The sequence below is a fragment of the Acomys russatus genome, chromosome 28 (genome assembly GCF_903995435.1).
Source record: "Acomys russatus chromosome 28, mAcoRus1.1, whole genome shotgun sequence".
Lineage (NCBI taxonomy): Eukaryota > Metazoa > Chordata > Mammalia > Rodentia > Muridae > Acomys > Acomys russatus.
The window spans coordinates 22,166,332-22,193,892 of NC_067164.1; the positions used below are offsets into that span (position 1 = coordinate 22,166,332).

A 27,561-nucleotide genomic window follows, 5' to 3' on the forward strand; every position below is an offset into this window, starting at 1 on the left:
AGTAGTGAATGAGAAGTTCAGCCTACCATAGGCCTAGACACGGGGGAGTAGAAACTATTTGGTTGTTAACACTGGGAGAGGAAGGTGTGCCCAGTGGTACATGCCTGTAAAGCCAGAACCTTGGGAGGCAGAGGCAGGAGGATTGCTGCAAATTCATGGCCATCCTGGGGTTCATAGTGAATACAGGGAGATGAGGGGGTATGGAATCCAGTGTTTAAAACATTAAGCGGCCAATGGTATATATTTGATAAGATAATTTATCTTATTTTCCCATTTCCTTGTGCCTGCTCTCCTATGGGCTATTTATTGTCATCACATCATTCCTTAAATTGATATAGGATGGCATCTCTTAAACCTTAATCATATGTGCAAGATAGGCATGCGACCAACGGGCCACATTGGCAGTTTTCTGCTCTCTTGTCTTTTAACATCTGTGTCTCATCATGGGAGGAGGGGCAATAGGGGGATGGACATCAGACAGCTTGAGTTCCAGGATGACTTTAACATTTCCCAGCAAAACAAAGGGGAAAAAGGGCTGGGATCAGGCTTCACCTCTGGTCCTCTCACTGGTGGTTTGCTAGATCACATGTGCAAGGTCATATAAAGCCTCTGGACCTTGGTATGCCTGTCTACAAAACAAAGGATGTACCATTTTCTTTGCATCCTCTGTAGTTCATCCTGAGGAGGATTAGTCCTCATGTATAGACAGTACTAGTTTCTAAGATGAGTGTTTAACTGCATTCATGAATTTGAGAGCACACTTCCAATTTCAACTCGATTTACCTTAAGACCTGATACAATTGAATAGGATAAATAAGTCAGTTCTAAATAAAAAGATGTTTGGCGGCTATGCTAGTTATCAATTTGATGCAAATTAGAAGTACCCTCACTGAGGGATTTCCTCTATCAGATTAGTCTGTGGACAAGTCTTTGAGTATGATCTTGGTTGCTAATTGACATGGGAGGGCTCTGCCATGGGAGAGCTGTGGGAGGTGCTACTCCTGGGTAGGTAGTCCTGGGCTATGTAAGAAAGTTTGCTGGGGAACAAGCTAGTGATTAGAACTATTCATGGCCTTTGCTTGAGATCCTGCCTCCAGCTTCCTGCCCTGGCTTTCCTCAATGAGGAGTGTAACCCTCAAGCTAAATAAGCCCTTTCCTTCCCAAGTTTTCTGGTCATGGTGTTTTATCACAGTGATAGAAAGAAAAGTAAGACACACACCCACTCTCCAAAGTAAAAACCTCATGTGGAGATAGCATGGGGTTGCAAACCAGGAATCTTAGGCTATCCTAGTTAGGTCAGAGCAAAGGGGAAGACAAAAAAGAGAAAAGAGCAATCAATGAGATATATCTTGGTTAGGGTTTTGTTGCTGTGAAAAGACACCACGACCACAGCAAGTCCTATAAAAGAAAACATGTCATTGTGGCTGGCTTAGAGTTTTCAGAGGTTTAGTCCACTGTCATCATGGTGGGAGGCGTGTCAGTTTCCAAGCAGACATGGTGCTGGAGAAGGAACGGGGAGTTTTTCATCTTAAACAGCAGGCACAGAAGGAGATCCTGTTCCAGCACTGGGTGTAGCTTGAGCATAGGAAACCTCAAAGCCCCGCCCCCAAAGTGACACACTTCCTCCAACAAGGCCACTCCCACTCCAACAAAACCACACCTCCTAATAGTGCCACTCGCTATGGACTAAGCATTCAAAGACATGAGTTTATGGGAGCCAAATGTATTCAAACCACCACAGGATATTAGTGTTGTTTCACCTGTCCACACAGGCCTCTGGTAGACACAGTCCTACTCTTCAATAAAGGAATTTGATATACAAAGGAGCTAGTGGTGGGCTAAGTGATTTTTACCTTTTGATTCTGATCTCTATCTTTGGATCTTTCTACACTGTCCCTAAAGCTAGTTATTACACTGCACTGAGTCTTTTTATACTTTTATTTTCCACAGGTAACAATAAAACAGGTTTAGAACATTGACAGAGTATTGTCTGAAAAAAGAAAAAACTAGAAAAATCAAAGAATTGCTTATTGTGTGTGCTGAACTGCCCACGGGTATTCTGTAAGGAGGAATATTTGGGTAACAAGCCTGCACTCTTCATTATAAAACTTAAGCACAGAGTTAAAATAGCACATCTATTTTACTCTCTAGTTGGCCATCACAGCAGGACTGGATTAATGTGTGTGAGTAATTGTGTAGAAACCCCCCCCAACCAAAGTGTCCAGCCTATTGACGTTGCAATATGATGTCATTGTTACCTGCACTCTTGAGAACGCACCCTTGAGAACTGCAGAACTAAAGTAAAACAGAACAGAAAACAGTAACAAAAATAAGGCTGAGGTGACAGCTCCTTCAGAAGCTTGTTCATCCTGTAAGCATGAGGGAGGGCCTGCATTTGATTCCTAGAACCATGTTTTTAAAACGGGCATGGTAGCTGGGCAGTGGTGGCACACGCCTTTGATCCCTGCACTATGAGTTCAAGGCCAGCCTGGTCTACGGAATGAGTTCCAGGACAGCCAGGGATACACAGAGAAACCCTGTCTCAAACAAAACAAAACAAAAACAAAACAGGCATGGCACCCCACACTTGTAATCCTAGTGCTGGGGCGGTGGAGACAGGAAAATCTCTGGGTATTGCTTGCAAACTGGGGAGCTCTAGTTCCATACATGCATGCATGCATGCATACATACAAACATAGACATACATACATACATACATACATACAAACAGTATGGGTGGTGATTAAGGAATAACAGCCAAAGTTGTTCTCTGGTCTTTATAAGTGCAACACACACACGATTCTGCACAGATCTCAGCTCTTGTGTTTAAAGTAAGGTTATAATTTTGTGTGTGGCCACATTCTCCAGCCACAACAGACTTGTCAAATGCATGTTGGACATGCCCAGAGGAGAGCGCATTTTACGGTTTAGAACTTTGGGGGCGTGTTACAGTAGAATTAAAAGCATAAGGGAAACCAACAGCCTCCAAGCCACACTCTTTAGGTGGAAGCCTGCCATTGTCTCCTCCTGTGAGAGTTAAGCCACTTGAGCAGGCCAGCATCTAGACAAGGGACCACCCTCAGGAAGGCGAATTTACCTTACGCCATGCTAAAAAGACCAAAGAGATACGGAGCCCTTTAGTGAGATAATACAGTATTCCTTCCCAGAGTCCTTGCCCTAGCACAATGCTCAGGAGCCTCCCTATGAATCAGAAAAGCTTAACTTTTCCCTTTGTCTTCTCTTCTGTCTCTTTCAGGTACTGAACAGAGCCAATGTATGTTTTTCTTGTTCTTTGGGCTTCTTTCCTCTTTTGAGACAGGGTTTCTCTGTGTAGCCTTAGCTGTCCTGGACTCACTTTGTTGACCAGGCTGGCCTCGAACTCACAAGGATCCGCCTGCCTCTGCATCCCGAGTGCTGGGATTAAAGGTGTGTGCCACCACGCCCTGCTCCTTCCTCTTTCTATGAAGTTCCCCTCCCCATCAAACATCTGCTTGTCCACTGTATGGCTCACCTTCATGCCTAACTCGAACATCACAGCTCTCTTTCTCCCTCTTAGGCTCCCACGACTCTCTAAAACTCACCTTCTGTGGTCTGTAGATTTCATGAGTCAAGAACCTGAAAGTCACTGCCTTGGGTGGCCCGAGTTTTCAGGACCAGAGCTCCCCAGAAAGGTGTTGTTTTTCAAAAGCATTCTCATATAAAGGGGGATGGGGAGGCTAAGAATCCCTTGGGTTATTATGTTTTCTGCTATTCTGTACTCTTCACAATGGCCTCGTTAGTTTTGGGTAGGTAGAGAACAGCTGCCAATACCTTTTTCCTAGTATTTTACAGCGTTGACTGGGTCAGTTACTATAAGGGAAAATAAGCTTCTCAGTTACCTAATTTTAGTCACTTACCTAACACCTAATTTAATAGCAAATAGTTTGCAGGCTCCCAAGAGAACCATTTTCTTGCCTTCATTGTTTTCTTATTAGGTTTTAAATGAATTTGAGTATTTCGGATGCTCAGATCTGCTGGACTGGGCATCTCTTGTCAAGCTAACTCCCGTAGAACTATTTGCCTAGCTAGTCACATATCCCTCTCCATCACTCTCCCATCTAGGGGATTGGGTCGGGCTTTATCCACCTTTGATCCAGTCTCTGTTGCTGAGTCCTTACCTGGGTTACAATTCATAGATTGAGTATTACCCACCAGGAAATCTCTTCCTCATCCAGGGATGATCTGTGTATTCCCTTTCCGAGTTAACCCCTTCTGAGCAGCCATACTGTCCCCAAAAGGACGATGACAGATGCAGAACAGGACTGGGATCATTACTTCTCTAAATCTTGGTTAAACCAAAGTATGACTTTTGGTAAAGCACTAGGTGTGAAGAGGCATTTATGATGATTTTCATCTATATAACTACATTAGCGAGCACAGTTCTCACAGCTACTATAACAAAGTTGTAGTCTATACACCAAAGTCTTTGTGTCGTCCTTATGTGTTCTCAGCCTAGCACCTTTGAGATTATACATGGGATCTTGCATAAGCCTGTTTCCATCCGTGGGCTGGGTAAAGACCACTCTTTTCACTGAGGAGCCCTATCTTGTCTGTGGCACACAACCTGAGGGGTGAGTTGAGTTTTCATGTGCCTTTGTCCTTTCATGTACCAAGTAGCAGCAATCAGCAGCAATCTCAGGCTTCCTTTCTACCAACAGGCTTAAACAAAACTCTGAGGAGTCCGGCACTAAAGAAGGTGGCAGTTTGCAAACAGGATGCTATTTCACCTCTGAATCCAGCAGGCTGAGAAAGCAGATTCTAATGCTAATGACCTTTAGACCTCCTACAGTCCACGGGTTAGTCCAGACTCATTACTCACAAAAAAGATCCTGATGAGGTAGGTGGGAGGGCACTCCCCCAAAATCCCAGAAAACTGACTGGAGTGGGGCTCAGGAATTAGTTTTCACTCTTAGTGTAGTGTTTTCTTAGAATGAGGTTCAAACTTATTCCATGTCCGCAAGCCATGTTAATCACTTTGGTTTTTGTTTGTTTGTTTTTGCTTTTGTTTTGTTTGGTTTTATTTTTCAAGACAGGGTTTCTCTGTGTAGCCTTGGTTGTCCTGGACTCGCTTTGTAGACAAGGCTGGCCTCGAACTCACAGCGATCCGCCTGCCTCTGCCTCCCGAGTGCTGGAATTAAAGGCATGTGCCACCACCGCCCGGCCTTTGCTGGCTTTTTATATTAATTCCTGTGAAGGGTAGACCTCCTGTCATGTGTCAATACTTACAGGGGAGTGATAATCATGGGCGACATGAGCTAATGCAAGACAAAGTAAAATATCTTGGCTGTCACGCAGGGGAAGGTGGAGAGAGAGAGAGGGAGAGAGAGGGGGGGGAAGCAAACAGGCAGAGAAAGAGAGAGGAGCAAAAAAGGAGAGATACAGAAAGAGAAGGCTGGGGCGGGTGGGGTGGGGTATGGAAAGGAGATCAGGAGGTGAAAGAAAGGGTATCAAAATGCCCCGATTATATAGGATTATATAGTGAAGGGGATGCAGTGGGGAAGCCCCTGCACCTGGGGTGAAAAGTTCCGGGTAGAGGATGGGGCACGCCAGGCACACCTCGCAGCAGGTACAGACTAAGGAGTGCTGGGAGAACCTGGGAGCCAGGTCCATGTTGGTATGTTAAATATCACCTCACCCGCTTGTTCACTTGTTTGGGATCTGAAACCCAACAGGAAGTATTAACAGTTTAACCATTTAAAAAGCAAAGCAAAACAAAACAAAACAAAAACACTGGCTTGGATTTTCTTTGCTGGTCTCTGTAGGGGCAGTGCCACCCAGCATAGTTCTTTTAGAATCACTTTGATCTATTTAATTTCCTAAACCCATAATTATCTAACTAAAGAAAATGAAATCTGTGACTCCTGGGTGCTAACCGGACTAAGAACTGTCTTGCTAAAGTGTATTCACCAAGCACACATTATCTCCACATCACCACCCATCTATCTGTACTTAGGACTCGTCATCATCGCTTGAGAAAAAACAAAACACATGCTTGTCCTCCAACCACTTTGTCTCCACTCAGTTGACAACACTTTTGCTAAACTTACTTTCCCACGGTGACTCATAAAGAGAGGCATGAGTTCATACTAACTTTCATTTCCCCAAGAGGCGTAGGCGGAAAAGGAGGAAAAGCAGACTCCTGCCTAGGTACAAGGCTTGCTGGGTGCTCCATCTAGGGGCACATGATTTTACTCCTTATTCTAAGAAGGATCTGTCTCCCTCAGTTCCCTAAATGAGAGTCTCCACACTTTTCTGTAGAAGCGCTGAGTTGACACTATTCCAAAACAGCTGCCTCATACTGCCCAGACTTGGATACACACGGTTGCATAGAAGGAAGTAAGGCACACAGAGTGCAGAAGTTTGATGGATGGCTACTAACTAGCCCTACGAGGGAAACTAGCTACCTGGGGATTTTTTCACTGAAGTAAGTGGAAGGAAGGAAGGGAGGGAGGGAGGGAGAAAGGAAGGAAGTTAGGAAGGAAGGAAAGAAGTAGGAAGGAGGGAGGGGAAGGAGGAAGAAGAGAGTAAATAATCATCTAAAAGGCCTTGCCTCTTTAGCACAGAATTGGGGCACTGTTGTATTTCTCATAGAGCCCAGTCTGCAGTTGCTAAACTATGGGGCTTGGACACATAAACCTTCAACCCCAGCATCCCTGCCGGCACTGAGTGGAGTCAAGTGACCTTGAATACCTGAAGCAGAGAACTGAGGCAATTTTCAATCATCTAACACTGCCTGCCCCTGCCCCCACCCCAAAACCCCTTTGGCCTGACTTATCCAGGCAGGGCTCACTTTTGCACCCATCCCTAGAAGCCCAAGTCTGACCAAAGCTTTGCCTCTCATACTTCCTGAGGGTAAATAAAGCCGAAGGAGCTGGCGACTGCCCTGTCTTTGAGCTTTAGGTTTAGTTAGTAGTTTCCAAGTCCCCTCTTCTTGTTCAGGAACCACACTCATGAATTCCTTTGAAGCCTTAGCTACAGCAGAAGGTTGGCCTAACCCGCTTCATTCCCACCCTGCTGCTCGTCCCTTAGAGATGATTCTGGAATACCAGCGGGTTAACAAAAAGCATTCTAACGGTGGGGTTACACGAGTGTCTAAACACGGGAGGCAGGTGGACGGCAGGGGAAATAGGAGTGAGCCCAAAGAGGGTGGTAGAAGACAGGTAGCCACAGGACCAGCAGAGGCTCCAGCTAGCTAAATGAAAAGATGAAAGTGTAAAAACCTTCAAGACAGAAGGGACAGCAGGCAGTTAATTGTGGCATCCTCTCTAGATATGGAAAACAGGCCAGGCCCCAGCTAAAAGCCCTGAGGGCTTGGAACGTGTGGCAGGCAAGCCAGAACAAAACTACTGTCACTACCTAGCGCTGTTTTTGCTTGTGTTTCCTCAGGCTTCCTGCTAAGCACGGGGATTGGAAATGTATCTTAAGGTGCTGTGAAGGCCACATACACATGTGGAACACTCAGGAGTTTCCATAAAAATTCACACATGGTTTAAACCTCTGGTTCAGCTAGATAGTAAAGCAAGAGGCTATAGAGGAGCATGGTAACGGAAAACCTGTTTAAAACACTTTGGAATTACATTTCTAGCCTTAAGACTACTTTAGGAAAACAAACAAACAGTGGCCATATTTAGGTATCTGATGCCTGACAATTACTAGTCTAATGCAGAAAATAAACAACAACAAAAAACCCAACCAACAAAAAGAACTACTTAGATCAGGTAACCTTTCCATAAAGGGCCAAGTACGCATGTGGCTTTGGGGCTATATGGTCTCTGCCGTAACTGTAACACTATGCTTGTAGCAGAAGACAGCCGCAAGAGAAACATACAGGGCTAGCATGGCCACGTTCCTTTAAATCTTTACTGATGGACACTGAAATTAGCAGTTCGCATGGTTTCCATATGGCATAAACTGTAATTCCACTTTTGAGTTTTTTCAACCTGTTACCTATGGGCCATAGAGAACAAGTACCTCTCTAAATTTGGCCAGCAGCCTATACTGTGCCCACCCCTGAGAGACAGGTGAAAGATAAACATTGCTACTATCCATTACAATTGTGGAGTCCAGAGCAAGATAGTAAAAAAAAAAAAAAAAAAAAAAAAAAAAAAAGGGGGGGGGGGGGGGGGGGGGGGGGGGGGGGGGGGGCAGTATTGTAGAGCTGCACTAATCACATTTTAAAATTTTTTGTAAGATGTCTTAAAATCTTAAGTATCTTGCTGGCTGGTAACAGACAGACCCTCCCAAGGCCAGACAGAATTGCAAAGAATGAAAGTCAAGAGTAGACCTTCCGTAACCCGCCCAACTGATCCCTAGTCCGTCCCACTGGCCTTCCCCACCACCTCCCACATAGCATTTCTCCTGTCTCAATCATTCCAGCACACATAAAGACCACTCCCGGGGGGTCCTCCCACCCCCACCAAAATGAACGATTACATGTTTACCACTCGACACGTTTCCTGAAGATGTCTCCCTATAGGGTTGAGCCTCAGTTTCTCTTCTGTTTCTGCCTCCTGTACCTAGTGATTCCACGCCCTGGTCCTTCCCTGGTGTGCCCTGCTCCCTTCTCTCAATACATGTAAGAGCTCCTCCAATGATGCTGGCTCCCCTAATGCCAACCACTCAGTCACTTCCACTAACACAGATCTCCAGGTACAAATGAGACAAGAAAGCCCAGAGTCTAAGCTGGGTCTAGGGCTTCAGCATCCCATATTTCCCACTCCAGTCTTGGCAGGTTGGAAATCTTCAGGGACACAAGATTCCCCAGGCTGTCTGCAACAGCTTGAGATGCTACCGGCGGTTTAAAGCTTGGGCTCTGGATTAAAAGGCCTAGCTTAGCCCTGGGCCTCTCATTAGCTCTGTGGCCTCTGACAAACCATCATTAAAATATACCCATCTCTCTGTTCTGTACCTGAGGGTGGAAATGACCATAGCAGAATCTGTACTTACATACCTTACGACATGGCTGAAAACTATTAGTGATTGGATGCTTGCTAGGATTGCTGCTTAGGATACAAGCGCGAGCTGGGCATAGTGGTGCCTGCCTTTAATTCCAGCACTAGGGAGGCAGAGGCAGGTGGATCACTGTGAGTTCGAGGCCAGCCTGGTCTACAAAGCGCGTCCAGGTACACATAGAGAAACCCTGTCTCAAAAAACAAAAACAACACACACACACACACACACACACACACACACACACACACACACACACACACACCCCAAATGCGCATCTATGCTGGAGTCCTAAGGCCACTCCCTCAGGAGTGCTCACATTGTGTGTGTAAGCCAACCCACCCGCAGCTCCATCCAAAGAAAGACACCACAGCTCCTGGCTGCAGAGCGTAAAATGTATTGACATTGTGAAGGGACGATTTGGAGACAGTTCAGGCCTGTTGGACAAAGACATGCTGATTCTCAAAAAACGGCATCCGAAGGGTTACAAAGACAGCTGGGTTGTCATTAGCTGGGGTCACTAAAGTTTCTCCTAGAGCATGTATAACGGCTGCGTGCAGAGCAACTACAGACCTAGTTAGATGTTAGCAAGGTGAACTGGTTCACAGTTCTATTGGTCACAGAGTTAACTGCAAACCTGGTTTTCATCTGTTTTGTTTGCTGCGGTGGGGGAGGGGGGAACTTCTCCAATTTACTTTTTGTTTACATGTTTAGTCACCAACAGACTCCAGCAAATAATGGGAAATAAGTTGAAGAAAAAAAAAAAAAAAAACAGTTGTGGTTATGTCGTGGATTGTTTTTCCAAGACCCTTAAAGTCAGAGCATTTACATTTACAGGGGTTGGGAGCATCATGGAAAACTAAGTAACAACAACAACAAACTACTGAAAAAAATACATCTATGGAACACAGTGGTCAGTTGTAAACAGCTCAGAAAGGTAAAGAAAGCACAGTCCTTCCAGCAGGATCGGCAGGTCCAACGGCGACAAACTCTGCTTTGTTTTTTTCTTTTCCTAGTGGCTATTTTCCTACCACAGTGTTGAGCTTCATTATTATATTAAATAACTTATATGGGTAAGAAGGAGTTTGCTAGCCAGCAGCCAACTCAAAACCTCGGAGGAAGAGGGGAGAGAGGCGTTTACAATAACGCACTTGTGAGATGTCTACAGGAGACATCCGTCCACCCAGTCTGTGCCCTCACTGGAATACTGTTCAAGCTGAGGTCTGGGATCCAAACTGGGGGGAGAGGGGTCCCCTCCCTCCTCTCCCTTTTTCATTTAAATTAACAAAGAAACGCGGGCTTCCATAGAGCCTGCACTCAGCTGGTAAGTTCCATTAGCAGCAAATGTTCAAGAAAACAAACAAACAAATAAAACCCACAAAACAAAACAAAGCCCAACCCCCACCTCACCCACCCACACACACACACAAAGAAGAAAACTCCATCCAGGTGCAGAGCTATGATTCACATGGAAATTCCAGGAGATGATGAATCATGTGCAGAGCCGGGAGTTTCAGAGGATTCTTTCTCAAGTGTCTTCAGTGAACGGTTCAGTCTCAAGAACAACAACAAAAAAAAGAAAGCCATCTGAGTCAATCCGTCAGCAGTGGGAGATGAGTTTCCTATCTGCTCTGCAGTTGGGCTTGCTTGCAGGATCCGCCACAACGGTGGCTCCAGGTACTGGACGCCAGAAAACAAAGGCCAGCCCCTCCAGGGTCTGTTAGATGATGCAGCTGCAGCACCATGTCCCATCCGTTAGACTCTGCCTAAAAGGCTGGACCTGTGGAATAAAGAAAACCATGTCAGGCGGAAGGAGAGGACCACTTGTACTGCCTCGGAATGCCTTGCTTAATGCTTATCCTCCTCCATGTTTTAAATGGGTTCTTACAGAGTTAAGGTGATGGAGTGGACAACAAGGACTGAACTCAGTAAACCGCTTCAGGTAAACCGCTAGACACTGAACCAGCTATTGATGGACACAGCCAAAGCACCACCTATGGTAACTCTTTATCTTGAGTGGTTTTATGTTAAACCAAGAAGTGAATGCCATTAATGACAACAGACTTTTTATATGTGCAGGACAGTGATACACAGGTAGACTTATGTCTTAGGGATGGGGCCGTGCAGTGAGGCTATGATGATGGTTATGGGAAAGGATTAGACAGGAGGAAGAATCTAGGTTTTTTTTGTTTTAATTTTTCAGGTTTGTTTGTTTGGTTGGTTGGTTGGTTTGGTTTTTCGAGACCGAGTTTCTCTGTATAGCCCTGGCTGTCCTGGACTCTCTTTGTAGTCCAGGCTGGTCTCCAACTCAGAGATCTGCCTGCCTCTGCCTCTGGAGTGCTGGGAGTAAAGTGGGCCACCACGCCTGGCTAGGAATCTGCTTTTTAAGCTTCCTTAGAAGACAATTTTAACATAAAAACTAGTCTGTTAACCTTGCACTGTGTGCACAAGATGTCTTCTCATGGAGCCACTGCCAGAGCAGCAGTAGCAGCAGCTCCAACGCTGGTCTCAAACTCACTCTGTAGGTCAGGCTAGCCTCAAACTCACTCTGTAGGTCAGGCTAGCCTCAAATCTGTGGTTCTATTAACTCAGCTTCCCAAGAGCTCAGATTCCATGGGTGCCAACATGGTTGCCTTCCAGCCCCCAAACACACTCTGACCAGAAAAACATTCCTGTGCACTTTTTGAGTCTATGCAACTGTAAACAGACGGCCACACGAGTGTCTGGATTAGGCCAGCACATGGCCTCTCTCCGTCACTTTCTAGTTCCGCCTCTAAAGTCTTTGGGTTACCACACACTGTGTACAGTACATAAGAGCCGTGGGGAGAGGTCTTTCCTGTCTCGTCAAGCCTAGGACTTGCAACCTAACTACTCATCTGCTCTAGAACAGAATAACTATAAAGAGATTGCTGTAGGTCTGGGTTTTTTTTATAATGTATCTGGATTCCATGTGTAACTCAAATACTGAGTGTCTTGCAGAACTGCTTTTCCACAGCAAGGTCTTCAATCCTAGGATTCTTACCAAGGGGCATGATTGTTTAAAAAAGGGGGGGGGGGCGATTACAAAGGAAAAACCACGGAAGGCAAAGTCTGCTCTAAAATATAAATTAAAGGAGTCATTTTCCATGTTTCCTTGGTAGTCCACGTTGGCCTTGGACTCTCTGTTCCCCTTGCTTCAGCCTCCTCAGCGCTAAGATTATAAGTCTGGGCTATTCTGCCCCACTCCAGGTTTGTCTTAACTTCAGCGTGTGTCAGAACGGTCTTGATCATCTGTATCCTTTCATGTCCTGGCTGCTTTACCTGTTATAATATCTTAAATGATATGGGCTTACACATTTGTCTGAGAATACTGAAAGACTAGCCAAAGTTTGGGGTATTTTTTTTTAAACCCACTAATTACATTTTAAACCCACTAATTACATTTTAAGTCCAGATTCCCTCTCTCTCAAACTAAAGGGGGGCTGATATCTTATTGCTAAGTGGTAGCCCAACTTTAACCGATCTTAATTGTAACTGGTAGTTTTCCTGGCACCCCACCCAAGTAAAGTTTTAAGATTAGAGCTATTCGACAATAAAGTCTGAACTTTTAAACAAAGAGGAAAATATATTTTTTTAATTAATTTGTTTTACTATACCTGGGGTGATCTCAATTCTAGATTCTAGATTACATCATCAGGGAAGGACAGCAGTCAAGCTATTACTTGCCAGTGTAAAAAAATAAAAAGGAGGGGGGGGGGCAGTAATTGTGGCAATAAGAATCCCAGGCCACAGAGATTCTATGAACTGAGGATAAGACTCCACTGAACTGAACAAGTAGGCAGGACCCTGCCACACAAGGCACCCATGTGGCTTTCTTTAGGTAAAAACCAACATTTCCTCTATCTTTATACAACTACAAGAAGCAATGAGACTCACCTTAAAGACTTCCATCTGTCCTTCTCTATGTTATTTTCAGGCCCTTCACTCTCGTAGGAAGCCAAGTAGAGAGCTACAAAAAGCCAACGGAAAGAATGAATTAGGGGTGAAGCCTCGTTCTGTCACCATGAAGCCCCAACTGCTGGAGAGGCCTGTTCAACTTGAGGCTGAGCTCCATCCGGCATTCCCATCACATACAGTGAATTGTCCTAACGAACACAGAACAGCACTCTGCTTCTGGCTGGCCACCAGCAAACCCCCCACTGCTCTGAGCTGAGACGGCACGTAGGTAAGCAGGAATTTATGACTCCAAAGCTTTCAAGATGCAAACTGTCGTGCACTTGGATTTATATTCTTTCTGAAGGAAAGGGTCACGGCTCTTTCCTGGTGCCCTCAGCTCTTTAATAGAAAACACATGTCGGTTGTTTGAAACAGGAGGGAAAATCATCTTATTTATGGAGATGAAAAACAACACAACAAGGTTCCATCCCCAAAGAGGCAATATGAATTCAAAATGGCGACTGGTCATTGCTGCAGATACCATCAACATACTATGAGGAAATTACAAATCGTAGGTAAGTCCCCACGTATTCTACAGACTCCACGGGTGAATCATCCTATGCAGAACCAGGCATTTTTCCTGCCTCCATTGCCCAGTGCTCTAACGGTCAAGACCGTCCATGACTTTCTGCGATATCTTCTAATAGCTTTGCACTTAGGCCTATCCCTGTGCAGAGCAGGCCTCAGGAAGGATGTTTTAAATGTAACCGTGTCTGGCTGATTACAAAGTGAACACATCTTAGGGGTAAACCATTGAGACTTTCTGGGCAACAGAAAAAAAGGGTTGGGTCAGCTCCAAGGCCTGCTTCATACATGAGAGGCAACCAAGTATAATACACAGGATTTTGGGGGTATTCGAGGTGGGGTGTAAGCTAAAGGCCTCACCGTCTTCACTGAATACGGGCACTGAAAGTAGGTACTGTAAGACCTTCCGGTCCCGCTCGAACGGACACTCTACCTGCTTCCACGTCATAAACTCACTCACTTGTTTGGCCAGTTCCCAAAATTTCTGAAAGAGAATTAAAGAACGTTTTGAGGGCAGATGTCAAGAATTACGGGCTTGCAAGACACAATTCCATTCTAGATGCACCCAGTTCCGGACCCATCTCCTCTCCTTCCATCTAATAACCATTGCATCTGCTAGCTAGGGAAGCTAGGATTTACTCACATTCCCTCAAGTGACCATGCTAAGGTGGGGGGCAGGGTGGAGTGGGAGGGATGACACAGCTACTGTGCTGCTTGGCACCGCCGCCATTTAGGTTCTTACAGACAGTAGGACAATAGCAAGTTTGTTCCTTGCTGCTGGGCTGGGGCACTGAGAAACAATCCACTCTGGCTTTTATTTTAATTTTTTAGTTTCTTGAGATAGGCTCTCACTATGTCACACTGGCTGCCCTGGTACTCACTATGTAGACCAGACTGGCCTCAAACTTGAGGCAATCAAGCATCCCGCCTCTGCCTCCTGAGTGCCACCATGCCTCAGCATCGTATCCTGCTTCGTTACACTCACCTCAAAGTTGACATGGCCATTTGGAAGACGGTTGACACAGCCCTCGTTGAGGAAATAAATATCTTTGATTAAGAGACTGAAGAATGGTATCACAATCTAGGGGGAAAAAAAAATCAGGGTCATCTGAGTAAATAAGCCATGTAACTGCTAGTTACAAATATAAGGTACTAAGGAGCAAGGTTGACTTGGATTGCGTGGAACGCTGCGGCAAATTAAGGCACACTGTTCTGCACACGCCACACTTCCCTTCCTTACAGAGCTTAGCCTAGGATGCAAACGTCATCAACACCTCAGCACAGCGGACACTATTGGCCAGTGGATGGGTGGACATGCTCTGTACAATTTTTCCTATTTTCCTCAATGTTCAATTTGACAAAAATTTAAAGATTCTTGCCGAAATGACAGTACCTAAAAGAACTCTCTACCCATTTAGCGGCCCCTTTTAACTAGAGCAGTCTTCAAGGCGCACGGCACGTCTCCTTGCTATGCTCTGAATCACTCCATCATTTAGGCATCCACATCTTAGATGAGGTAGGTTTGGTTTTCTTTTGCTTTGCTTTACATTTTAACCCTTGAAGCCACTCCTCAAGGTAATGTGAACAGCTGAAGGCTTTAAGCCACAGTTGCTACAGCTTCCTGTTGAAGAAACCTGGCTGCCTAAGAGAGCAAGTCAGCGCATGTGTCCTGGAAAAGCCCCTTGGCAGAACCTGGCCTTGTCTGTTTCTAGACAGATGCGCCACCAGTGCAAGAGGGTTAGACATGTGTGAATTAACATTAACAACTTTGAAAACCAGTACACTTCTCTAATGATACCTTCTTGGCCTTGATTCTTTGGTGTGATGAGGTGAATCTCAAACAGAGATCAAAGTTCAGATACAGTAATTTTTTTTTTCTCAAATGCAACACATTTGAAGAAAGAAAGAAAGAAAAAAAAAAAAGCCGTGCAATGTAAATAATGCATGAAACAGATTATTTGGGAAATTCTGAAAACCCCAAGATCATGTCTTTGAAGTCTTCCTAAGCTCATGACTCATGAATGGGAAAACAAACTTCTTGGCTCACACACAAACAGTAAGCATCAATTTACTTCCAGAGAGAAACTCAGATTTCTTCTCCTCAAGTCATTTTCAAGAAGCCAAAATGCCTTTCGTTAGTTTTTGTTTCATTGATCTCTGAGAATAATCATGTTTGCCTTCCCTGACTGTCTTTCGTTTGCTCTTGTCTGTGGAGGCCCTAAAGGAGAAATAGCAAAGACTGTATGTCCTTCCTGTCTCTCGAGATATTCCTGGCTCTTAAGTCTACAGTACTAGAACTAAGTTTAAGACAGATTTGAACCTTGCCTCTTTCCAAAGAACACTTGTGGCTGGGAAATGCTGGGCTACGGACTCCATCAGACATCGGTTCAAATAACTGACTCCAAGGGCTGACGAGAGATAGCTCAGCTGTTAAAGGCTAGGCTCATGACCAAAAATATAAAGCTGACTGCACAACCAGCCAGTCACAAAACCTAGGGGCTGGCAAAAATGTAAGGCTTTTGTTTGCCAGCTTTGTTTTGTTTTAAATCTATGTGTTGTTATTTTTGGTATGGCCTAGGAGACACATACCTTACATTTTTAAGTGGCTGTGGCATGGCATCCAAAGAATGATATTTCAGGGTGCATGAAAAATCATGTGACATTGAAATGTCAGTGGCCACAGAGCTTCACTGGAGCGTGGCCATGCTCACTCACGTAGGCGCTGGCTGGGCCCGCCTTCTGTTACCACCCAAGGCATGGGGGCACTCAGAAGACAATAAACCTGTGACAGCCCCAGGGACGTGGGGACACAGTGACGATCAAGACATAGTGGATTACAGTGCAACCGCTTTTAAACAAGAAGCTCCTGTGCTCTCCCAGTCCTTAGGGCTGGGCTGTCTGTGGATAGGTGCTTAGACTGGCTCTGCAGATCTCGGCCGTGGCCTAGAAACCGTGGGAGGCAGAACGGTTCCTTCTGTGAGTTTTGCACTCTTGTGTCCCTACAGGATGGCCTACTACTAACTGAGTCATTCTTGCAGGAACGTGGAAAGCACAGCCAGCCTCACTTGGGGTGCTTGGCTACTCTCGACTTCTCACGCCCAGGACAAGAAGGGACTCTTGGACTTCAACTGCTCATTCACCGGTGAGAGTCCCCATCGGCTCTGCATAATGAACTGAACAGTGAAGCAGATGAGGATATAAGATAAGGAGAATAGGCTTGTTTCTGTGATCAGTGGGAGAACTCCTCCATTGGCAGATATGAACTATTATATATATGGGGGTGGGGGGAGGGGGCCATGTATTTCTGGCTGGCCCTCAAACTTGCTATGTATCCAAGGATAACCTCAAATTTCTCTAATTCTCCTCAGTGAGTGCTGGGATTTCAGGCATGTACCTCATACGGTTATGTAGTGCTGGGGACTAAATGTCGCTGTTTTTTTTTTTTTTTTTTTTTTTTTTTTTTTTTGTATATTCTAGGCAGGGACTCTACCAACTGAGCTACATCACAAATTTCCCCTTAAAAATATTCTGAATTCTGGGGCTGGAGAGACGGCTCAGTGGTTAAAAGCACTGACTGCTCTTCCAGAGGTCCTGAGTTCAATTCCCGGCAACCACATGGTGGCTCACAACCATCTGTAATGAGATCTGTTGCCCTCTTCTGGCCCTCCCGTGTACATGCAGGCAGAGCACTTGTGTACATACGCATAAATAAATCTTTAAAATATATATATATATTCTGAATTCATTTAGGCTTGCCTCTAGGGAAGCCAAGACAGAAAGATTGCCAAGTTGTAGGTCTGCCTGAGCTACTTGGTAAATTCCTTCTCAAAAACAAACAAACAAACAAACAAACAACAGTGCAGCTGGGGCTATATTAGAGCTGAATGGTAGAGTGTTTGTCTGGTGGGCATAAAAGTCCAGGTTCAACCCTGAGTACCGGGAAAATAAACTGCTCGTGAGTGACAGTCAGCCCTTATACGTTAAGGTAGTACCAGTTTGGTGTGTAGAGACAGATGCTAACAAGAAGGACCAGCTTACAGACACACAAGGAGAATAGCAAAGGGCCTGAAAACCATGTAATCACGTGAGGCATGGTTAAAAACTGACAGACTCATGTGCCCGCAGGAAGGAAAGTGCTTAGAGAGCACTTAGGGCTCCGGTACGTTAGACAGATTTGATTTGCTCCATAATAGGTCCCTGGAAGGGTGCCACACTGGCCAATGAACCTGAGATTTGGAAAAGATCAGAGACCATTATTCGAGATGTGCTGCCAAGGAGACTATAAAATGGGCAGTACTTTAGAATAAAGAAAGTACTCCCTCAGCTCAAAATAAGGAAAATAAGCTTATTTTTTAATTAAGAGTAGATTTGACCAGACATGTTTTTATTTCTTATCTTTTGAGGCCAATTATGAAAAAGGAGCAGTGTACTTCTTCAAATGATTATAACTGTGGCTGTTCTTATCAGCTACAGGGCACAACTATAAATCTACATAGGACAGGCTTTTGAAAATAAAGCAGAACAAATTTACTAAGTGATATAAAGTGTAAATAATTAAGTTTTTTTTTTTTTTTCTTTTCTGGGAACAGCTGTTCAAGTTGCACAAGTCTCTCGGTGGCTGCTGTCAGAAGTACAGCCTCCCCGGTTCCTCACTGACAGCCCTGTGGTGAGTCTGGTGTCCACCACAGCAAAATGTGAGGTGGTCTCCTAGCTTTCCTGCATCCTTCAGTTCAGGGTGATAGGGACCTCCCACACGTTTGCTCATTGTCACTCGGAGGCCTAACCCACTTCAGATTAGCTCTTTTCAGCAAAATATAAAACCTAGCAAACTGTCAGGCATCTGGAAATTTCCTCATTTAAAAATCAAAGTTAATACACCTGCAATGTTTCTCAGATGTTATCAGTGCCAGTATTTCTGTGGTGAGAGCAGTGTCAAGTCTTTAAAAGGAGGAGGTTTCGTCTTTGCTCAGTAAACCCAATGATTCTGTGGGGAAGTGACTTAGAAGTCAGTGAGTATTTTTCTCCTGTTCCTTCACACTGGCTGAAAATACCTTTTAGCCTGGGGACACAATTCAAGGAGACAATAGCTGCCCCCAAGAAATCAGCATCTGCTGTTCATAACTGGACATTTGTTTCTCAGACGCCATGACAGACAACCTGTCACTCCTCTGTAAGAAACTGAGACAGAGATGTGCCAGTGGGACCCTCAGGGTCCAGAACTCAGTAGATCTAGGATGAGGCTAATGAGCAGAGGAGAAAGGACAGGATCATTAATTTTTAGACATTGCCTCTGTATTTTTCATGCCACCTACATATCCAATTAGTAACAGCAGGCCTAATGCTATAGCAACTAACCTACTTTCTGAGAATAAATGATGTAACTGTGGGAGGTAAGTAAATTCTTTTGAAAGAAAAGGTTACATTAAGTGAGCCACCTTCTGTAGAGCTTAAATGCCTTTTCCCCCATTAAACCAAATTACTCTCTAATGCTATTAGTCATATTATCATATGACTTAACTAACTGCCTGAAATACAGCTAAGACACACTACAGAACACATGTCAGACGGATGATAGTAAAAGTTAATATGCAATTGCAAAGTTCCATTCCAAGGCACTTCTCTGTCCACGGCTCAACACTGCCCTGTGTCCCTCTCCCTCACAAGGGGTAAGAGGTCTGTAAATGCACCTCTCTGAGAGCTGAGCTGGTAAAAACAACGCCAGGCAGCCGTTCGCATCCCATCAGGGTACAACATGGCAAGAAGGCCACACATTTCACAGCATACCTTCTCTCTGCTACTGTGAGCAGTTAAGGACCTTTGTGCTGCCCCTCGCAGAGCTGTTCTGTAGTTATAGAAATTGCTTGAAGGGTCCATCTGATGCTGTAGAAAGAGAAGGCCATTAGCTGTCCACTTTTCAACGTGTAGACAATTACAAGGCCATGCCTTTAACTATACATACAAAGCCTAAGTAAGCTAGTTAGGGAATTCATTAGAAGTATGATTTGTCCAACACACACACACACACACACACACACACACACACACACACACACACACACACAACTACTACTACCACAACACAAGTGTTTTTCTTCCTGAGGGCTGGTTAATTTTTTATAAGCCTATATGAGCTTTGACAATGTCAATCCTAAATCAAATCCACTTAAGCTAATTATTGAGATCAAACCTAAAGCTGGTATAAGAGACCCACACTGTGGCATTGGAAAAGTTCCTGGTCCCACTTGATAGTCAATGCGCCAGGTCAAACACCCACAGAAACGTTGCTTTTTTGTATTTCCTAATAATCATTCATAAACAATGAAAACATACCATTTAAAAAATATACCATTAAAAAAAAAAAAACTTTGTTAGAGAACCTAATTTCCACTACGGGCAACTGGGTGAAAGAATGCTTATTATTTCTGATGACATCAGACAGGAAACTTTAACACACCAAACAGAAAAGTGAGCATCACACACACACACACACACAACCTCAGACTTAAATGGGAATGGCTATTTGGGTTAACCAAATTTGCTCAAAGAGTGGTGAGTAAATACTCTAAGGAGATAAAGGTACCATAAAGCAGCATACAAGGCAAACTGAGAAACAGACCTCTCTCTGCTGCTCAGGACTCCAGCTCTATTCAGGCATATAAACTTATATATGACTGGGAAGTCTGCATTTCTTCCATCAATTACACCAAAGTGACCAGCCCCAAAGCCAGCTGATTTTGCCACACTCCAGTCTGAATCACTGTCCTACCTCTGGGTCTGAAAAACCCTTTCCCTTGATGGTACTATCTGACTGAGAGGCAGCACCATATAGCTCAATGCCATCTTCCAGGCGCCTTGCTGGTCATCCAAGGCTGCCCTAAAGTCCACGATCCTCCAGCCTCAGCCTCCGGAGTGCTGGGATCACAAGCGTGCTCTTTATCCCACTAAGTCATCCCACCTTCACGTACCTCAAGAATGTCAAACTTTGCAGTCTTCACTTTGGCCCACGTTTTTTTTAGCCGCGAGACCGGGCTCATATTCATACCAGCTTCCCATTTAAAATGGACATGAAAAGAAGAAAATCGAAATAGAGAGATATAAGAAGCCATTCTGGCTTGTACTTCTAAAAAGCGTATGTTAATAAGCATCAGCAAACTAGTTCTGAAACTAGTAGTCACAGCCTCCAATTCTATAGCATTTTCTTGCTAACTTTCCATTGGTTCAGAAGCAACATAGCTGTGAACAAGGCTCAGCACATTTCTTAGACAAAACACAGTAAACATTGTAGGGCACAGAGGCCATATTTTGTGCCCACACCACCACCATATGCTCTATCACGTGAACATCCACGGTAACTATATAAACAAACGGCCATGGCTGCAGTCCACCAACACTTTACTTATAGAAGCTTAAGTTTATACGCGTTATTCGGTAGGTTTTGGTCCTCTGAGGCAGGACCTCGCGCAGTTCAGAGACTGGTCTGCACTTTGCTTTGGAGTCAAGACTTGAATTCCATATTTCCCTCCTTCAGTCTCCCATGTGTTAGGGTGAAAGGTATAGGATACCACACCTGACAAGATGCTGAAGTTTGAATGTATAGTATATTCGTATGTTAGAAATTTTCCCCCCTATTTTTCTCAATCATTTCAAAATATTAGCTCATTGGCCATTTGAAAACAAAAGAAAACAGCTGGTATCTGGGCCACAGGTTGTCATCTGCTGACCCATTACCTAATATATTATCCGTGCTTTGCATATATTTTCCCACATGCCCATTACACTTTCCTGTGAGAATAAGCTAAGCTCCAGGGCTGGGGATTTTTCCCAGTGTCATCTGGCTGCTGAAGTAGCAGAGTCACAGCCATGCAGCTCCATAGGCCTTACTCATTCCAACATGCCACACGGCGCCCTCCTCCCTGTAATAACCTACAGACTACTGCAGTGGAAAAGGAGTCCACAGAGACACATACACAGATATTAAGCGTACAATGAGATGAACTTGATGGGTATACAAGGTCATATAATCACCACTATAACCAAGTTAGGACAGACCATTCCATCATCCAGAAAGCTCGCTTGGACCCACTTCTGGGTCACCTATCGCCAGGGGTCACCTATCACCAGACACTAGCGAGTTTTGTCTGTTCTAGAACTTCACATGAATGCAATCATATCGCACACGCTCTTTTCATGCCTGGCCTGGTAAAGGCTCAGCACAATGATTGTGAAATGTATCCAGGTTATATACGTCTCAGTGACTCATCTTTATTGCTCAAGAGTATTTACCGTATGAATATACCACAGTTTCTTCAGTAGTTTACTTGCAAATGGGCATTTGGACCCTTTCCAAGCTGGGGCTATTAGGAATAAGGCTTCATTTATTAAGTCTAGCACAAATCTTTCTGTAGGCGTACTCCCTTTTTATGGGGGCAAACATATAGGTGTTGGAACGTTTGGGTCACAGGTTAGGTTTATGATTAGCTTTATGACATTGCCAGTAACTAAAGCAATAGAACTTCCCAAACACCCTCTATTCCTGTATAAGCAATCCACATCGCCTTTACCCTGAACAATATTTGGTGCGACTAGTTTTGATTATTTCAAGTTATTTTGGTATATAAGATGGTCTTTCACTATGTCTGTTTTGTATTCTGATCATCGTTTTATATACTTAGTATTGTCCGGCTATTTATCTCATGCAGTTCATGACTCTGTATGAGTTATAGAAACAAGTTCTTTGTGAACTATATGTTAATATTTTCGTCCCTACTATGGTGGGCGACATTCTCTATCATTAAGAATGTCAGCCTTTCAGGTCCCTGGACTTAGATGGTCACTCACTCTATCCACTATTTTCATGGAGTCAAACAAAGGTGGGTGATCCAGAAACAAAATGGAGGAGTTAGTGAAGAGATTTATCAGGGCAAATATTAACAAACTAAATCAGGAAGATTCTGTAACTTCAAAATGACCCAACTCTTCTTTTTCTTTTACACAAATAGTGACTGAGCACTTGAGGTGGGTAAGGTGGTCCTCAAGTATTAAGATGGAGCCACAAAGATTTGCTACTGAGTATGTTAATACATAGTGTCGGTCATGAAAACTCCCGTGATCCACTGGAGAGACCAATGCTGATGAAATGGGAGGGTTTAATCTCAGGCCAAGCACTTCCATAGTGCTTGGTATACAAGCTGCCCAACTACCTCTAGAAATCTTTGATTTAGACAGGTATTTCACTCTGCAGCTTTTACATATGGATCTTTTTACTGAGGATAAATGAACTACAGGTATTCAATGAGGAAAGACTATACGCATTTGCACTCAAACCCTCTAAAGTAACTCCCGGATTGAAAAGAGCACAGCTTCCGTGAAAGAACAGTTTTCAATGGATACGTTTCCCCAGCTCCATAAACCTAGGACCCTCACAAAAATCACTCACAGATTATGGCCATCAGGGAATTGAAGTTTCCAATGTTGAAACACTCTCGAGCCACGTCGATGAAATATTCAATCATCCTCGCTCGGTGTTTCTTCTTCACAGGCTGGAAGGAAAACACGACAGTGAGCGGGCAGGAGCCCAACGCCCACATCAAACACACACACGGAAGTGAGCAGGAAAACGGGATTTGATGGGGAAAAAAAATGCGTTGTCTCACCATGCAGATTTCTGTAGCAACCAAGTAGCTTAGTCGATTAAACCATTCTACGTAGGCTTCTAAGTTTCTTGTTTTCTTCCGTTCACTGTAGCAGCTCTACAGAGAGAACAGGACAAATGAAGCCTGGGAATACAAGCTGGTGAGCCCATGAAAGTGTCCTTCCCTCCTCCCTCCCTCCCTCCCAGGAAGCCACGTTACTCTCTCTGGGTGGCATGTGTCCTCAGACCCTCAATTCTAAAGAAGGATTTGCTGGCTAATGTTTTTTTTTGTTTATTTGTTTGCTTTGTTATTTTTGCTGGTTTGTTTTAAAGATTCACTTCTATACTATGCATACCGTATCCCTACTGCATGTGCGCCCGCAGGCCAGAAGAGGGCGCCAGATCACATCATAGATGGCTGTGCGCCACCATGTGGTTGCTGGGAATCGAACTCAGGACCTCTGGAAGAGCAGCCAGTGCTCCTCACCTGTGAACCGTCTCGGCAGCTCCTTGCTGGCTAGTTTCAACTGCCAACTTGACACAAGGTAGGCTCACATGAGAAGAGAGTCTGAGTGGGGAATTATCGAAATCTGGCTGGCCGGTGAGCAAGTTTGTGGAACACTTTCTTGACTGTTAGCAGCCGGAGGAAGGCCCAGCACACGGCAGGTAGCGCCATTTTCTCTAAGGCCGGGGCTGCTAACGGCATGAGAGGAGAAAGCTGGCTGGCAGCGTAGCAAAGAAGTACTTAAGCAACAGGCCCGGCTGCACTTATTTCTCTCTGCTCCTCCCCACCCCAAACTTAAAAGTTCTTCTTCAGAGGGATCTGTTATGTGCATTGTTGGTAGCAGTTGGTATTTGCACCCTCTTGGGCAGCCCAAGATTGTTTGAGGATGAAGGCCTGTTGTTTCACTGACATTTCTGTTGCTGTGATAAAATATCCTGAGCTGCCCAAGAGGGTACAAAAATACCAACTGCTATCAACACGCCAAGGAGTGGCTAAGAGGACAAGGGACCAGGCGGGAGACACAATTTTGGAGCATCTTTTACCAGAAGATAAATGTAAACCTATACTACCATGAGAGTGGGGTGAATGAGTCACTGTCGAAAAGCAGAAGTTACTCTGATCTTAAGAGTTCAAGGCCAAGCTCGAAGAGGCTTATTAGTCCCTCTTTCCTTCCTTTCAGAAGACACAAACAAAACAGTCCTCTAGCCTCCTATTGAAAAAACAGTCTTCACTTCCCATACTGAGAGAAACTAGTCTACAGCCGGAAACAGCTGGGGCCTTGTCTCGCAGAGAGACCTCATCAGTAGGTGAAGCAGCCACAGATGGGCTACTGACTCAAAACGCTTCCAGAGGTCACTCTAGAAGGGTAAAAAAAAAAAAAAAAAAAGGTCACGCGTTCATGAAATGTATACTGTGCAGCCAGTACCGCATTCTTAATATTTGTGCTTCACCGTGATGCTGTCATGACAGATCCTCTGACAGGAAGAGGACAGACCAACGAGAGCTTTGCTGGGCAAGCTGGACGTAATACATCCTGCCTCCCCTGCCCCAGCTGCTGAATCACAGGCAGGACCATTCTCTTTGCTTTTATTCTCTGGCTTAATCTGCTAAAACCATTATGCTTTTATCTCTTCCACTTTCATCAACACGTGTATCTGCTTGCCAGGAAGGGCTTATTAAATTCCCCAATAAGGAGGAAGTGAGGGGATAAGAGGGTTGTAAGCGCCCACAGACCCCGCCCAAGAAAACCTAGGATGACTCACAAACAGCTAATGAAAAACACAAAGACAAACAACTTGGTACCGGTTACCTTATCGTTGTCCAGAGGGTCCTTCTGCACGAACGCCTGAACAAATTCTTCTGGGCCAATGTAATTGAGTCTCTCCTGAAATAGAAGCCAAAAGCGTATTAAAGAAAACGGACCGAGAACAGATGTCACCCCCCTCTCTTCATTTTGGTACCACCCCGATTTTCTTAAAGCTGATTATAAAATTCAGCTTTTAACCCTGAGTATTTTTATCATCTTCAAGGCGTGAACAGAGGCAATTCTCTCCTCAGGTCGAAGAACGTACAGTTACAGGAAATAGCCAGAGGAGATGATAAAGAGGTCAATAACGCTATCCCATCTTGTTGAGTATGCGTTTATGAGTAAATTTGCAGGTCAGAAACCTCCATAACTAGCTGGCCGCCCAGGGCAGAGACGACCGGGCCTTACCAGCTCGATGTGAGTCAGCTGCTGGGCCAACGTATACGGGTCGCTGCAGACCGTCATGATATCCCGCTGTATGGACTGCGGCTTGGTCTTCAGAACCGTGAGCCGGTCTGTGGCTGTGGAGCTGAGTTTCGCCAGGACTTCCTCATACTGGCTGAGGGCGGCGAGTTTGCGGATCAGGCTCTGCATCATCTGCTGGACGTTCTTCCTGTATGTCTGCTGGGAAGTCAGTGGAAGAATGACACTCCTGCCCCGCATAGCCTCGTCTGGCATCGTGCGACCCCAGACGCCCTGGCTTCAAGTGCTCCGAGCTCTACCAAGCAGCACAGCTGGCGTTTGAAAACCCAGGCTTGTTGGCTTGTTCTTGTAGGTTGCTTTTGAAACCACAATTCCAGCTGGGGTCTCGCAAACACCTCAGAAACTTCAGATTAGCTATTGAGGCCACCTAGTGTAATGAATACTACGCGTATCTAAGTGTTGTCTAGTAAAATACCTGTGCACTCATGTTAGGCTAGGCCACATGGATCTCCCACGTTTTTATTGTCACCTTTGTGCCTTTTCCAGTCCTATCATTTCCAGCCTCCTCCTGCTAAGTGCATAGAAGCTACCTGACAAGAATGCGCCATTACTTTGCACTTCACCCTCCTGGCTTTCACATCTCAAGTGGAACTGGGCATTCATTTTTGTTATCTGACCTCCTCTTGACTCGTGCTCACTTCACCCCCATTCACGAGTCAGTACTAATGGTCACAGCCACTGTCTCACATGGCAGTGCTCACCATAATGCCACTCCCAGATGCCACCTTGTTCATGATGCCATCATGCTATACTCATGACACCTATGAGAAGTTGATTACAAATGTATTTTCTGGGGGCTGGAGAGATGGCCCAGTGGTTAAAGAGCACTGGCTGCTCTTCCAGAGGTCCTGAGTTCAATTCCCAGCAACTACATGGTGGCTTGTGACCATCTATAATCAGATCTGGGGACCTCTTCTGGTGTACAGACACACATGCAGACAGAGCAGCATATATGTAATAAATAAATATTTTTTAAAAAGTATTTCCTGTATTATAGGGGTCAACTCCTTGCCTTTTCAAATACTTGTTAGAGCAAACAAATGAATTCCCAGGCAACCCATCCTTTTTTCCTTCCTTCCTTCCTTCCTTCCTTCCTTCCTTCCTTCGGGTACACCTATTTGACATGGCATTGCTGTCATCTTCCTTTTCTGGCCCCAAATGGCTAACAGCAACCATTCTTCTAGGTAAACTATGGTGCTCATGTAGGCACAAGTCATGCAGGCTGTCTCAGTGCCAGCTGTGCACTTAGGCTGACAGCTCTATAGGAGGAAAGTCCCAGGGAGTCTACAGTTGCAGGCGAGCTATGCTTATGCCTCACTGGCTTCTTAAAAGGTGTCCAATATCACCTGCCAAGGTTAGCAATCTAAAATACATATTTTTTTCTAATTTGGCTTAAATTAAAAAAAAAAAAAACTATAGGTATTTACAGTAAGAAAATTACAAGTCTGAAAACGGTTCATTCTTAAGTAGGCAGTGACATGGTAGAGATGGTCAAATAAGCTCTTAAATATGCCCATTATATAATCATGTTTGTTTGTTTTGTTTTGTTTTCCATTAACAGTGTAAGCAGAGTTTGAGGATTGGGAGTTCAAAGCCATCCTCAGCTCCATAGTGAGTTTGAGGCTAGCCTGAGCTACCGCCTCAAACCAACAACCCTTACTCCCGTCCTGTCAAAAAGACAAAACCAAAAAAGCCTTTTAAGCAATCTTATCTCCCACTCAGGATTAAGGTTAGAAGTTGGTATTTACTTGTTAATATACTTATCACTCGGAGAAAATGCGTTTTTCTTTGGCATCGGAAGCAGCCAGGGATAAGTAACCTGCAGTTTTATTCCCATCCCAGCCCCATCTTCTTTAGGAACACTGAGATACACAGATCTAACTTCCTCAGTCATCTGTACCAAGTGTCCCTGTCAATGCCTCCGTGGGCGGGTGTCCCACTGCTTCTTAAAGTTATGCAAACAGTTCCCGACATACTCCTTTTCTTCAGATACTTCAGCTACACCACGTGCCATCCTGAGTACAAATCACGTGTTATATAAGCTTGCATTTTCACAGTCATTAAAACCTCTTTATGAGAGCGACCTGCAACTGTCATCACTAACACATGAAGCACAGCTTGGTGTGGATAAGGGACATATGGGTCACA

General features: G+C 44.7%; 1 protein-coding gene across 1 annotated transcript in view; it reads right to left on the reverse strand.

Annotated features, from left to right (window-relative positions):
- Positions 1-9,419: 9,419 nt before the first annotated feature.
- The window catches only part of Rasgef1b (RasGEF domain family member 1B), a 36,562-nt gene continuing 18,420 nt past the window's right edge, over positions 9,420-27,561 (reverse strand). The window contains exons 5-14 of the mRNA XM_051170183.1: positions 25,339-25,551; positions 24,934-25,008; positions 23,142-23,237; positions 22,925-23,027; positions 20,454-20,533; positions 19,273-19,368; positions 14,474-14,569; positions 13,849-13,972; positions 12,904-12,976; positions 9,420-9,561 (exon numbers count right to left, since the gene is read on the reverse strand). Of these exons, the coding sequence (XP_051026140.1) occupies positions 9,420-9,561; positions 12,904-12,976; positions 13,849-13,972; positions 14,474-14,569; positions 19,273-19,368; positions 20,454-20,533; positions 22,925-23,027; positions 23,142-23,237; positions 24,934-25,008; positions 25,339-25,551 (1,098 nt within the window). The remainder of the gene's footprint in view (positions 9,562-12,903; positions 12,977-13,848; positions 13,973-14,473; positions 14,570-19,272; positions 19,369-20,453; positions 20,534-22,924; positions 23,028-23,141; positions 23,238-24,933; positions 25,009-25,338; positions 25,552-27,561) is intronic.